Genomic DNA, 12,113 nt, shown 5'->3' on the forward strand with positions numbered 1-12,113 from the left:
TGGTTTGTTTTGGGGCCAGACTGGCTGGGTCCTCCCAGCCCACGTGTTGCTCCGTGGCGAACGAGGACACATACCGGTCACCGTTGGATCACAGGGACTTGTCAGATAGCCACAGGGGAGGTGTTTGACCCTCTTAATGAGTGAATTGTTAATAGCATTCACACCCTTAGCAAAATGTGCTTAGTTTTATGGATCAATGTTGTTTAATGAAAGGAAGCCAGTTTTCCTTATTTCACACACGTGCAGTATGAGTCTGCATTCTTGAGCGTGATCGCTGTGGGCAGGAATAAATACAGAACGTCACCATGTATCAGTATATGACCAGTGTGTTTATGGGATTAAGGAATTGGAAATAGTGGGTGCTTTTTCTTTTTCTTTTTTGAATATTTACATGTAATGTGATCATGCTGAAGCCTAGCCTCAATTTCCTTCCTGTGCTGACTAAGGGAGATGAAACTGTAATCTTTAAAGCCACTGTAAAGTTCTTGTATCACCAGACCAAGGGTTTGCTCTCTCTCTTTATTAGGTCAGAGTGATAAGTAAGTCTTTAGTTTTCCAAAAATCACCTTCCATGGAAGAAGTTTGGCTCAGGTTTCTCTGAGTGAGGATGTAAGCATTTGATACACACAGAGTGGGTTTTCTAATTATCCTGTAGGCCCTCGCTGCTCTTTAATTCTGTTAGTTAACCTCAATTTGAATTTGTTTTAGTTGCCATGGTTTGTGTGGGCTTGAGAAGTATTTGTGGAAAAGTAATGGCTTCAAGTTTATATTTCAACTTGTGTTGATTGCATGTGATTTGAAAATATCCCAAAGTAGATCCAGCCAAGTTATTTTTTAAATGGGAAACTTGACACATATACCCACATAAATAGACGTGCATACACTTATAAAAATCTGGGAATGAAAACAAAATCTAGGAGTGATTTTCGAAAAAGACTGTGTGTTTTGCTTTGCATCAAGTGGGGTTGTGGTGAAGGGACTGGTATTGTTTGGGAATAACATCACTTTCCACGCCCACCTTCTGGGTTAGGAGCCTCTGTGAGCCCTCCCAGGGCCCCAGACTTGCCCTCACCCACCTCCTCATCATTGTTGCCTCCTGATGCAGGTCTCAGGTGGTATTCTTGGGAAGACCAAAGGGCTGTTTGGTCTACCCTGTTCAGTGGCATATACCTAGCACCCCGTGACTGGCATGCTCATGAGTGCCATTGGATGATGGATGGGTGGATGATGGAAGGATGATGGATGGATGGTGGATGGGTGGCGTATGGGTGGATGGCTAGATATGCATAGATGCAGACTCTGTGAGTCTGCATAGTGTAGAGGAAGACATACTGCCCCAGAGCCATAAGAACCTAGCTCAGTGCCTGACTTTTCCACTTATTAGCTGTGTGCCCTTACTTAGGTAAGTCTCTCAACATGTCTGGACTTTGCTTTCTCCGTCTGTAGTGTAGGGATGGCTGGCAGAATTGCCATGGGGGTCAACAGGGTCATGCTGATAAAAGTGCTCTCTCTATTTAAATGTTATTTATTATTGCTGTCTGTTGGGAGCTGTGTATGTGGTTTAATCCTGAGCTTTCCTTCCTTTTAAGCAGTGCTGCTGTGTTTTTTCATGGAAAGGGCTGGCAGGGGAAGGGGAGGCCCTCCCGGGTGCCAAGGGTCACGGGTGGTTGATGGCCCTGGCTGTCAGTGTGTTCGGGCCCACACCCGTCCTAATGTTCGTCTCCTCCTCCCCAGCGGTGATGGCCTTCCTCTTCGACCTGAAGGACCTGGTGGACCTCATGTCCATCGGCACTCTCCTGGCTTACTCTCTGGTGGCTGCCTGCGTCTTGGTCTTACGGTAGGTGTGGCTTTCCGGGTTCCAGGACACAAGAGCAGATGCCCCCTGCCAGCTTCCTGCTATCAGTTCGTGTTAATGGTTTATACGCTGTAAACTTGAGGCTGTGGATCGTTCCTTTGGGAACTGCCTGGGAGAGGGTGGGACCTGGTGCTTGAAAGTCTAGTTACAGAGAATAGCCTTGAAAGGAGTCCAGGGTGGGTGGCTTGACTGCTCTCTCTCTCTCTCATAAGCTCTGATTTTTCTGGCTGGATGTCTGGAGGACAGAGACAACTTGACGGCTGGGGGCTGAATCTTTGGATTAGAATTTTTGAAGGCTGAGGGTAACGATCTCAGTTTGGACCGGAGACTAGGGACTGGCCCTGGTGGGCACTGGGAGAACTGGGGACACTGTGATGCTTCCTTGGAGGTGAGAGTGCTGTTACAGAGCCTGGAGGGCCGGGGGTGATGTGCAGGAAGACTCTCCAGGTTCTGCTTTGAGTCTTGTCTGGACGGGGCCGGCCCCGTGGAGGGCCATGACACAGAAGATCCGGGCCGGGGCTCTTGGCCGCCATGGTGCCCGTCCCTCCAAGCTCACCCTGCCCCAGTTTTCCTTTGCTCCGGGAGACAGGGCTCTGCTTCCTTGCTTCCAGGGGTGACCCCACGTAGCATAGCCACCCAATGTGGTCTCCTGGCGAGAGGCCCCCTACTTTGCAGGGCTTTAATCTTGCCAAGCCATGGATTCCATCCATAACATGCTCTGCAGCTACCGTCCCTGGGCTGAGCCTCAGTAGTGGCTCTGGAGAATCAGCTAGAGCTAGTGTTTCTGACCATGTGTTTTTTCCCAAGAGCTCAGTGCTACAATCTTCTCCGAGTCTCTCCCAACTTTCTTAAGTGAGTCAGTGAAAAAAAAAAAAGGTGAAGTATCTTCATACTCACTCTTAGATTATATGCAGAATAATTCATAAAGCATTGCGTGTTTCAAAGCTGGTGGAGGAGATTGGAGCTCTGTTCCTTTTGGCTGGGAAGATAACTCGCCTCATTTAAAATGAATGCTTCACTTGCAGGTGGCTTGTGTCTTGGAAATCATGCCATAGGCTTAGTCCTTCACCCAGCTTTAGAGAGTTATTTATCCCAAGGCACTTAGAGTTTTTAAATAAATTGATCCAATTAAATCATGCAAACAGAATTTCTCAAATTCATCAGCCTGCAGACACGTTTCTCTGACTCTCTGCACGGAACAGGATCCTAATATGATTGCTTTCTAGTTCTGTCTGTATTTTAGCTTCCTACAACCATAGTTTTGTTGTGAGTGGCCTCATATCTTAAGGGCCAGAGCTGCTTTTCAGAATGAGAGAAATGATCTTCATACCTTCCTCTGGGCTGTTTCAGGTGGAGGTCAAGTTGCCTCAAAACAGAGACATAAAAGGAAGAGGATGTTGCCCTGAGGCAGGAGTGAGGCCCTGGTCTCCTCTGTTTGTATTTGTGGAAAGTTAGTGGTAAAGAACCTACCTGCCAATGCAGGAGACATAAGAGATGCGGGTTTGATCCCTGAGTTGGGAAGATCCCCTGGAGGAGGGCCTGGCAACCCACTCCAGTATTCTTGCCTAGAGAATCCCATGGACAGAGGAGCCTGGTGGGCTGCAGTCCACGGAGTTGCAAAGAGTCGGACACGACTGAAGCGTTTTAGCACACACGCACGTTTTCTCATTCTGACCATCTTCCCTTTTTATGTCTTGTGTCCTAGGCAGCTTTGAAGGCTTACTAAGAACATGAGTTAGAGTGTGTGTACTTGTGCTGAGTTAAAGCCTCATCAGATGGCTAAACAATATGCTACCTTGCAGGTATCAGCCCGAGCAGCCCAACATGGTATACCAGATGGCCAGGACTAGCGACGAGCTCGATCCAGTTGACCAGAATGAGTTGGTGAGCAGCAGTGATTCTCAGACGGGCTTTTTACCGGAAGCAGAGAGGCTTTCTTTGAAAACCGTACTCTCACCGAAAAATACGGAGCCTTCCAAATTCTCCGGGCTAATCGTGAACATCTCAACCAGCCTCCTAGGTAAGAACCTGCCCTTCCCTGCACGGTGTTTGGGGTCTTGCTTATCCCCAGAGGGACCATGATGTCAGTTATTCTGCCCTAATTGGGATTGGTGCTTGCAGAGATGGAGCCCAACCCTTCCGGGGTTTTGGGAAGAACTGATCTGTCTGTGGGATCCTGGGGAATGACTGAAGTGTGGTTTTCTCTGTCTGTCCCTCTTAGCACTTCTGGTCATCACCTTCTGCATGGCAGCTGTGCTTGGCAAGGACGCCCTGGTGAAGGGGGAGTTGTGGGCAGTCTTTCTACTCATGGGTTCTGCCTTCCTCTGCTCCGTGGTCACGGCCATCATCTGGCGGCAGCCTGAGAGCAAGACCAAGCTCTCGTTCAAGGTAAACAGCTCAGCCTGACAGCTGGAGGGACCCACCCCCGGGAGGCCATGATCCTGCCTCTCCTGCAGGAGGCCACCCTGCCCCGCTGGGCTCCCGCAGGCCTGGGTGTGCGGAGTGAGGTGCTTGCTGGCCAAACTCAGGGGCATGTGAGCCAGGCAGAGACAGCGCTGCTGAGAAAGGCCGGCCCCTGGCCCTTGGGTGGAGCAGTGCCCCTGCATCCTGTAAGCTTTTCATAAGTAAACATCTGCCCTGGTGGATCGTGTGTCGTTACCAGGCCTTGGAGATGACCAGGGCCTCTGCAGGCTTAGAGTCTACTAATAATAAGATTGTTCAGCAAGCTCAGAAGTGAGATGTGAGTTCACTGTGGCAACTAGTGTCGCTCAGAACAAACTCCCACCTGCGAGGGTTTGCCTGTGGGGCTGTGTTGGGGGTGCCGAGGGGATGGGGTGCCGGGGTGGGGCCTGGCACTCAGCCCCTCCCCACACAGCCCCGCCCGTCCAGATCAGGCCTGGGAGGGTGCTCCCCTTGGGTGGCTCTGCCGTCTCACGCTCGCCGCCCTTCCCCGCAGGTGCCCTTCTTGCCAGTCCTTCCCGTCCTGAGCATCTTCGTGAACGTCTATCTCATGATGCAGCTGGACCAGGGCACGTGGGTTCGGTTTGCCGTGTGGATGCTGATCGGTATGTGAGGCGTGGGTTTCGAGGTGACCAGCACGTGGTGTCCCAGCCTCTCTCAGGCCCCCCACTCCCCCACTCGCCCCCTTCCCCGCCCGTGCCCAGCTCGTTGTCCTCTCTGCTACTGGCCAGCTGGCTTGCATCCTCCAGCTACCCCTGTTTCCGATTTCAAAACACAGTGAAAACACGTGTAGTCAGCGGTTTTCTCTCTGACAGTGAGGAACACCTGGTAGGCTGTGGGTTCTCCCTCCCTCGTAGATAATTGTAAAGCCTTGGCCTGAACCAGTTATCTGTTTGGGAAAGAGCTCAACGTTCAAAGAATCAGCCCGTGAGTCTGCTGTTGACAGAGCACCACCTTCTTCACCCCAGACTGCACTGTCTGGACAGCCCCCTGGGCTGCAGGGACTGGCTAGGCCCGTGGGAGAACTAGAGGTTCCCCCTTGGGGCCTGGCCCCATTTTGCACTGACCATGGCCCCTCTGCGGGCCTCTAGCAGCCCGAGGTGCAGAAATGAACCCAGGTTCCTTCTGTAGCATTGGTGGCTGGGAGACTGGCCTGAGCGGGCTGTACCCCTGATGAGAGCAGTGGCCTTTAGGCTGAGTTGTGGCCAAACCCCCCTGCCCCAGTGACTGAGGGGTATTGAGGGTAGCTTCCTGCCTCCCTGCAGAGGTGGGGGATGCCTGCTTTTGAGCACCCTCCACAAGCTCCTGGGCTCCAGGACTGTTCTCCCTTGTCACTGGCACAAAGGTGGTCAGTGGGGGCACAGATCTCCGGGTCCCACCACAGACCCCTATGGCCCCTGAAACTCAGCAGAATGACTGAATTGGTGGGTTGCATGAATTCCCACGTGACCTGAGGGTCTAAGCCACTCGTGGGAAAATCAGGAGCTGTAACAGACAGCGTGAGGAGCCCAGGGAGCCCTAGTGCCCTTGGAAACCCAGTGCAACTTCTGGAGGGTCTGCTTGACCCCTCCAGCGGCCACAGGGCAGCCGCCCCGCCAGGTGGGCAGTGGATGAGGCAGAGGCACCAGCGCCCCTCCAGGGGTCCCCACCCGGTGGCTTGCCAGGCGCAAGGCTGCCCAGAAAGACGCGCCTGCCTTTGCCAGGTGTAGAGGTGACCCTGCCGGAAGTCATGTGGGCTTACCTGGGGGGCAGGCCCCCTGCCTCTCAAGAGATCCTGACTCTGGGGCCGCCTCCCGGACTCACACCCTGTCTCTGCCCTCGACCCGCAGGCTTCTTGATCTACTTCGGCTACGGTCTCTGGCACAGCGAGGAGGCGACCCTGGCCGCCGACCCCACAAGGACTCCTGACGGTCACTTGGATCATTGCAAGTGACGCATGGTCCTGCCCCCAAGAGACCCCCGCAGCACCTCGCACCACCACCCCACCCAGCCCGCGTGCCCGGAGCTCAGCGCAGCCCACATACGGCCCGCGGCCCCGACCCCCTGGCAGCTCTTGGTGGGGCCACATGGCCAGGGCTGGGACTGGCCGCCGCCTGCCTCCGAGCCTCCTCCCAGACAAGGACGGCAGCCCCTCTCCTCGCCCGTCCAGCACCCCAGCTGCCGCGGCCTCGGGCAGAATGGAGGTCACCTCGGGAGCCCAGGCCTCCATCCCGGGGGCGCCATGCCAGGTCCCGTCCCCGCCTTGGCCCAGCCCCAGACAGCCGCCCCGGTGCTAGGTGTCTGTCCCCTGGCTGTGCCCATGCCCCAGCCCAGCGGTTTAGTTTACTGAGAGAGGAAGACCAGACCATCTCCTCCTGCTCAGCCCTCTGAGCTGCCCCCGGAAGGTCGCCGGACTGTGACCGCCCCCTCCCTCCAGGCAGGAGCCTTGGCCCGCACTCTGCACACTCCTGCCAGGGGGCCAGGCTCCCCCCCGCCGGCCTCCTGCAGCCATCGGCCCTCCAGCAGGTCCCTGCTGCTGCTTCGGCCGAGTCCTGAGTAACTGGAACGTGACACTATTTCTGTAGGACCTGCCTCAAAAGAGCGGAGCTTAGCTGAGCGCTCCCCCTGGTCCCGGCTCCTCGCGGGGTCCTGCCCCCTCTGCTGCTCATGGGTCTCAAGGTTCCCCAGGCCAGTGTCCACTCGTCCTGAGTGACGCACGGCCCCCCCTTGCCCCCCAGCTGCCTCTGGCCCCTCGTGCGTCTCATCATCACACAGAGTCCTCCTGTCCTTGGCTGTGAGTCGCCACGCAATCCAGCTGGTGCATGACGGTGATGTGGAAAACGGCCGAGTCGTTCCCTGAATTGTTCAGGATGTGGGGGTCTGCCCGTGGCGGGGCAGTGTGGGGTCCCATGCCGTCCCTCTCGTGTGCTCTGTGTGTGTTGTTGGATGCTGCGGGGGACCCCTGCCTCCGTGATGACCCCGTGTCCTTGTGCACATGGCGCGCCCTGCCAAGGCCCCAGGGACACTCCTTGCAGGTGGGCCGTGCCTTCCTTCCCAAGAGTGGAGTTGGGGGACGGAAGGGCCTGCGTTGGCGGGAGGTGAGGGGGCTGGCGTTTCTGACTCCACACAAAATATAAATGCTGCTTGTGAAGCTTAGCTCCCATTATCTTCCCCCTCTGCCCTTTGACACAAATCTGGTAGAAAGAAGCCTGATAAACTGATGGCTCTTGGCTTTTCTCCCTCTGCCCCAGAAAGTTCTTGGAGAAAAAAAAAAGCAAGAATGAGTGAAGCAGGGTTGGCCTGGGTGGGCGAGGGCCCAGCCCCAGTTACAGGCTCCATCGTCCTCTCTGGTCACTCGTGGTAACTTTATTCACAGTCTCACTTGCGAATCTTGCAAAGTGGGGACGAGAGCCCGAAGCTTGGGTTTCCAAAGAAAGGTGTTTAGGTTTATGTAGCTGGTGCTGTACCATATTTTGATGAATCTTAACTTATTTCGTTGAGGTGTTTTGGTTGTCTGCTTGCTTCCTGGGGCCTGCTAGCCACCTGTCTGCTCGAGTTGTCTGCTGTTTCTCCACCGAGGCGGAGAGTGTGAGGGAACCAGTGTGTCCAGGAAAGGTGGCGGGTAGAGTTTCTCTCACTTTTTTATTTCCGGCTGAAATCTCTGAGCCTGACCGCCCCCAGCAGACTGTACACAGCTGACACTTGAGCCAGCTACATGCCTCGTCCTCCGGCCGAGAAGGTGTGTCTCAGCATCTCACGGGCAGGCCTGTCATGACAGATGGTCCCCTGCCTCACCTGGAGCCAAGGGGCTGTGCCGCAGGGCCCGCCCATTGGTATCAGAGGCCCCCACCCTCCATGCCGGGTCAGAGCCCCATCTGAGGAAAGGATCCCTGGGTCATTGGATGGGGTTCAGTGACCTGTGCTTTTGTGAAGAGAGGTTTTCATACCGTTGCCAGATGTTTTCTCTTCTGTGTGGGGCCATGCTGCCAGGAGACTGAGCAGCGTCTGCAGCCCCTGGCTCTATCACACCCGCTCTGGGTTTGTAAAAACTCACCTGGCCCAAAATCAGGGGAGGAGGTGTAGGCAGGGGTGGGTGGGAGCCGTGCAGGGGCCTGATTGCCCCCGAAAGGTTCCATCCCCACCCAGGGATGGGAGACATCGTTATCACGGCCCGCCTTCCTGCGCCTAAGATGGACACATACATACACACAGAGACGAGATGCACACAGACATAACACACGTACACACACAGACACATACACACGTGTATACACACAACACACACATGTATATACACACAGGTATAACACACACACAGAGACATAACATGTACACACAGAGACACATACACACATGTATACATACAACACATGTGTATATACGCATACACACAGATATAACACACATATGCACACACATACAGACATAACACATGTACACACAGAGACATAACATACACACATAAATACACACACACAGGCAGAAAATAACCACTGGAAGTGCCTGACAGTTTCACATCTCAGCCCTGCCCAGACTCAGTTTCATGACTTGGCTGTTATTGTCCAGAGACACCCCCTGGGGATGTTGTGTCCTCGGTTCCCTGGGCACCAGCCTCAAACACTCACATTGGAAAGACCCGCTTGTGGGGAGGAACTGCCCCTTCCCACCACTCGTGGGCCCCTCCCTGCACACGCGTGACCTTGTGAAAACCCACCTGGGGTCCCCCGGGCCCTGTGTGGGAGAGTGAGGGGCGCAGTGTCTCTGGAGAATCAGCCGGGCCCGTGGGCGGGGGAGACGTGAGCCCCTGGGCAGGGATGGGACCTTTCGGGGGCAGTCAGGACCCTGCATGGCCCCCATGCCCCCGCTGCCTACACCTCCTCCCCTGATTTTGGGCCAGGTGAGTTTTTAGAAACCCAGAGGGGGTGTGATAGGGCCATGGCCGGGAGACTGCTGCTCAGTTGATACAATGTCAGCATCACTTGCATCTCCCCCGCTTTGGGCTTTGTTCCGTTGAGCCCCTCAGTCTCCATCAAGTGATCGACCACCTCGTCCCATGGAGTTTGGACACCCCAGGTTGACTACAGCCTTGTGGGGCTTCTCCACCCACCATGGGACCCCCAGGGCCCCGTCACTCCCTTCTGCCCCTTGGTCACATCTCTTCTCACCCAGGAGGGCTGCGGGCACAGCAGGAGCCTTGCGCTTGTGTTTGCTGTTCCATGCGTGGGGTGAGGGGGGGAGCGAGTGGGAACCCAGGCTGGGCCAGGTCTCCTCCCCGCCACCCCCACTGCCAGGCGGGCATGGTGAGCTGACTGGGTCCTGCCTAGGATGGCGACTAGCCTGACATTGGAAGCAGATCCGTCGGCACAGGATGTGTGGACACAGCTCGTAAAGGCCTCGCCTGGTTGCAGGTGAGCCCGCAGGTACTTGGGGGTCTCGCTGCTGCAGAGAAGAGGCCTGGCCCCATGCCAGGGGTGGACACCCCACTTTGACACCCTGAGTAAGAGCTGCTTGTTCTGTTGACCCCTGAGAACACCCCCATGGAGACCAGAGGGAGCGGCTTCATGCCGGCCCGTCGCCCCAGTGTGCGAGGATGGACGGAGAGGCGGGGCTGTGGCATGTCCACGCAGGCGTGTGAGTTCAACTTCAGATGGAACTAAATATGTGTTGTGTATAATTTTATGTATAATTTAAAATATATTACTATCTGTCTGCCTTGGTAATGAGAGTATTGTTATGTAAGGCTCCTTAGCGGGAGCGAGATGTACAGTTTATCAGACTCTTGTGGACTTTTTTGGGTGGTGAAATGCTTTATTGATCCAGTGGTGCAAGAAGCTACAAACACTTTGTATCTCATCATCGTAGTTATGATGCCTAATGGGTGGTTAAGGCAAAAAAGAAAAAAAAGTCAACTGACCTTCCTGTTCATCACTACGATCCAGTCTTTCTGTGCCCATTGCTTCGCTGGGCGGCAGTGCTCTTTCAAGAGGGAGTGGACCAGCCAGGGGTCTCGGGGCGCAGTTCTCAGGAGCCCCCCTATCCCAGGACCACCCTGTCAACGTGTCGAACTGCTGGCTGAACACTCCGCCGTGAGACCTCGGCTTGAAGTCCAAATGAGATTTCTCAGGGTCAGGGAGCATGGCTGGGAAGAGGCATTCAGGCCTTGTTAAATTATTAACAAGGTATATATGATGTTGTGTTTCTTGATGACAAACTTTTTAAGTTTGAGACTTATTTTCCCATTGGAGAAGTTTATAATATCTATTTAAGATAAGTTTCCTGCTTATGTTGTGCCTTTAAGCGTGGATAAGTCTAAGGAGCACAAAGGGGTGACGATCTCCACGAGGGTTGGTTTATTGTCAAACCTGAAGGTGTGTGGGTTCTCCAGTGTACTTTTTCTTCTACTGAACATGGAGCCATTACTAAGAGGATTGTGTTTTTTATTATGTAAATTGTGTAATATTTTTTTGCTCGTTTGATGTTCTATTTTTCTAATAGTTTTCTTATAGTTTCTTATAATTGCAATACTAGATTTAGATTCTGACAGCTAACTGCAAATCAGATTGGCCTCTGCTGGTCCCCTCGAAGTCCCCCCCATACCTTCCCCCCCGCCCCCCCACCACCCGTTTTTACTTTAAGGACAAGAGTAGATGTCCATTGCCTTTAAAAAATGTGAACCTGTGCTCTGTATCCCAGTTTTGCTGGTACACTGATGCCATAATAGTTCATGTTGTAAAGTCAAACTTTGTTGGTACATCCCGTCATGCTTCTGCAAATCCTAATAAACTCCTATCTACGGCCTGGGCGTGCCCAGTGCGGTCTTAGGAATTCCGGCAGCTGTGGGAAGGGTGGTGAGGGGTGGGGGGGTGTGGCTCGGAGAGTCCCAGAGCCTGGTCTTTGCTTCTTGAATCTCACAGCCGGATGTCTCGTTGCCTCGCTGCTCGGGGTGGGGGCCGGGGAAGGGAATCCGCAGCCAGGGGGACCCCTGGATCATCTCCCCAACCGCCCACTCTTCCCAGATCGCCTTGGGTTTGGGGCCCAGAGGTCTCCTCGCCAACCGGATGGTGGGGGATGAAGCTGCTGTCTGCATGACGACGTGATACCAAGTGCAGCAACCACCACCCCCGCCCCCCAACCTGTGCCCAGAACCCCTCGGCCTCGTATTGCCCTCCACCTCCCCATACACACCCGTCCTCTGGGATGGGGTGCTCGCAGGACAGGGGTGGAAGGCCGGGGGTGTGGCTGTTAAAACCCTCGAGCGCTCACCACCACCCCCCACCCCCGGCCCCAATTCAGAAAGGAGGCGTCTTCCTGCACTGGAGGTGCATTCAGTCGAGTGGCCCCAATTCACAGACCCCGAGTCGTGGTGTGACCCCACCAGGAAGATGCGGAGTGACATTTCCGCACTAAGAGGAGGGCAGGGGGCTGCTGCTGCAGGCCCCGCCCCGCCTCCGCGCGACCATCATCAAGCAACCGAGGACCACCCGTGGGCCACGCGGCACGCCACTCGCCCGGGCTGGACGGTGGGAACGCGCTCAGGCAGGCGGGGCGCCCCTACTTGCCTCCCGGACCTGGGGGCCACCTGGCCGGGTCCACGCGTGGAGCCCCCCTCAGCGCAGAGAGGCTGGTGCCTTGGCGCCACGCTGCCATCTAGAGCCCGGCGCCTGGAGGACCCCCGCCCGGCTCCTGGCAGTCTCCCAGGAAACCCCAACACAGGTCTCTGAAGCCACCCCCATCCGGAGGCCGGCGGTTGGGCAGTCACCTGGAGCGCACCGCTTGGTGACGAAGCTCGTCTGGTGAGTCAGAGGCTGCCCCCGACAGC

General features: G+C 55.2%; 1 protein-coding gene across 4 annotated transcripts in view; it reads left to right on the plus strand.

The window, feature by feature from the left end:
- The window catches only part of SLC7A1 (solute carrier family 7 member 1), a 61,342-nt gene extending 52,729 nt beyond the window's left edge, over positions 1-8,613 (plus strand). For all 4 annotated transcript variants that reach the window (XM_043477536.1, XM_043477537.1, XM_043477538.1 and 1 more), the window contains exons 9-13: positions 1,735-1,837; positions 3,658-3,875; positions 4,077-4,243; positions 4,812-4,920; positions 6,145-8,613. In XM_043477536.1, the coding sequence (XP_043333471.1) occupies positions 1,735-1,837; positions 3,658-3,875; positions 4,077-4,243; positions 4,812-4,920; positions 6,145-6,248 (701 nt within the window). In that variant the 3' untranslated portion in view covers positions 6,249-8,613. The remainder of the gene's footprint in view (positions 1-1,734; positions 1,838-3,657; positions 3,876-4,076; positions 4,244-4,811; positions 4,921-6,144) is intronic.
- The last annotated feature ends 3,500 nt before the right edge of the window (positions 8,614-12,113 follow it).

The sequence above is a fragment of the Cervus canadensis genome, chromosome 9 (assembly GCF_019320065.1).
Source record: "Cervus canadensis isolate Bull #8, Minnesota chromosome 9, ASM1932006v1, whole genome shotgun sequence".
Taxonomy (NCBI): Eukaryota; Metazoa; Chordata; class Mammalia; order Artiodactyla; family Cervidae; genus Cervus; species Cervus canadensis.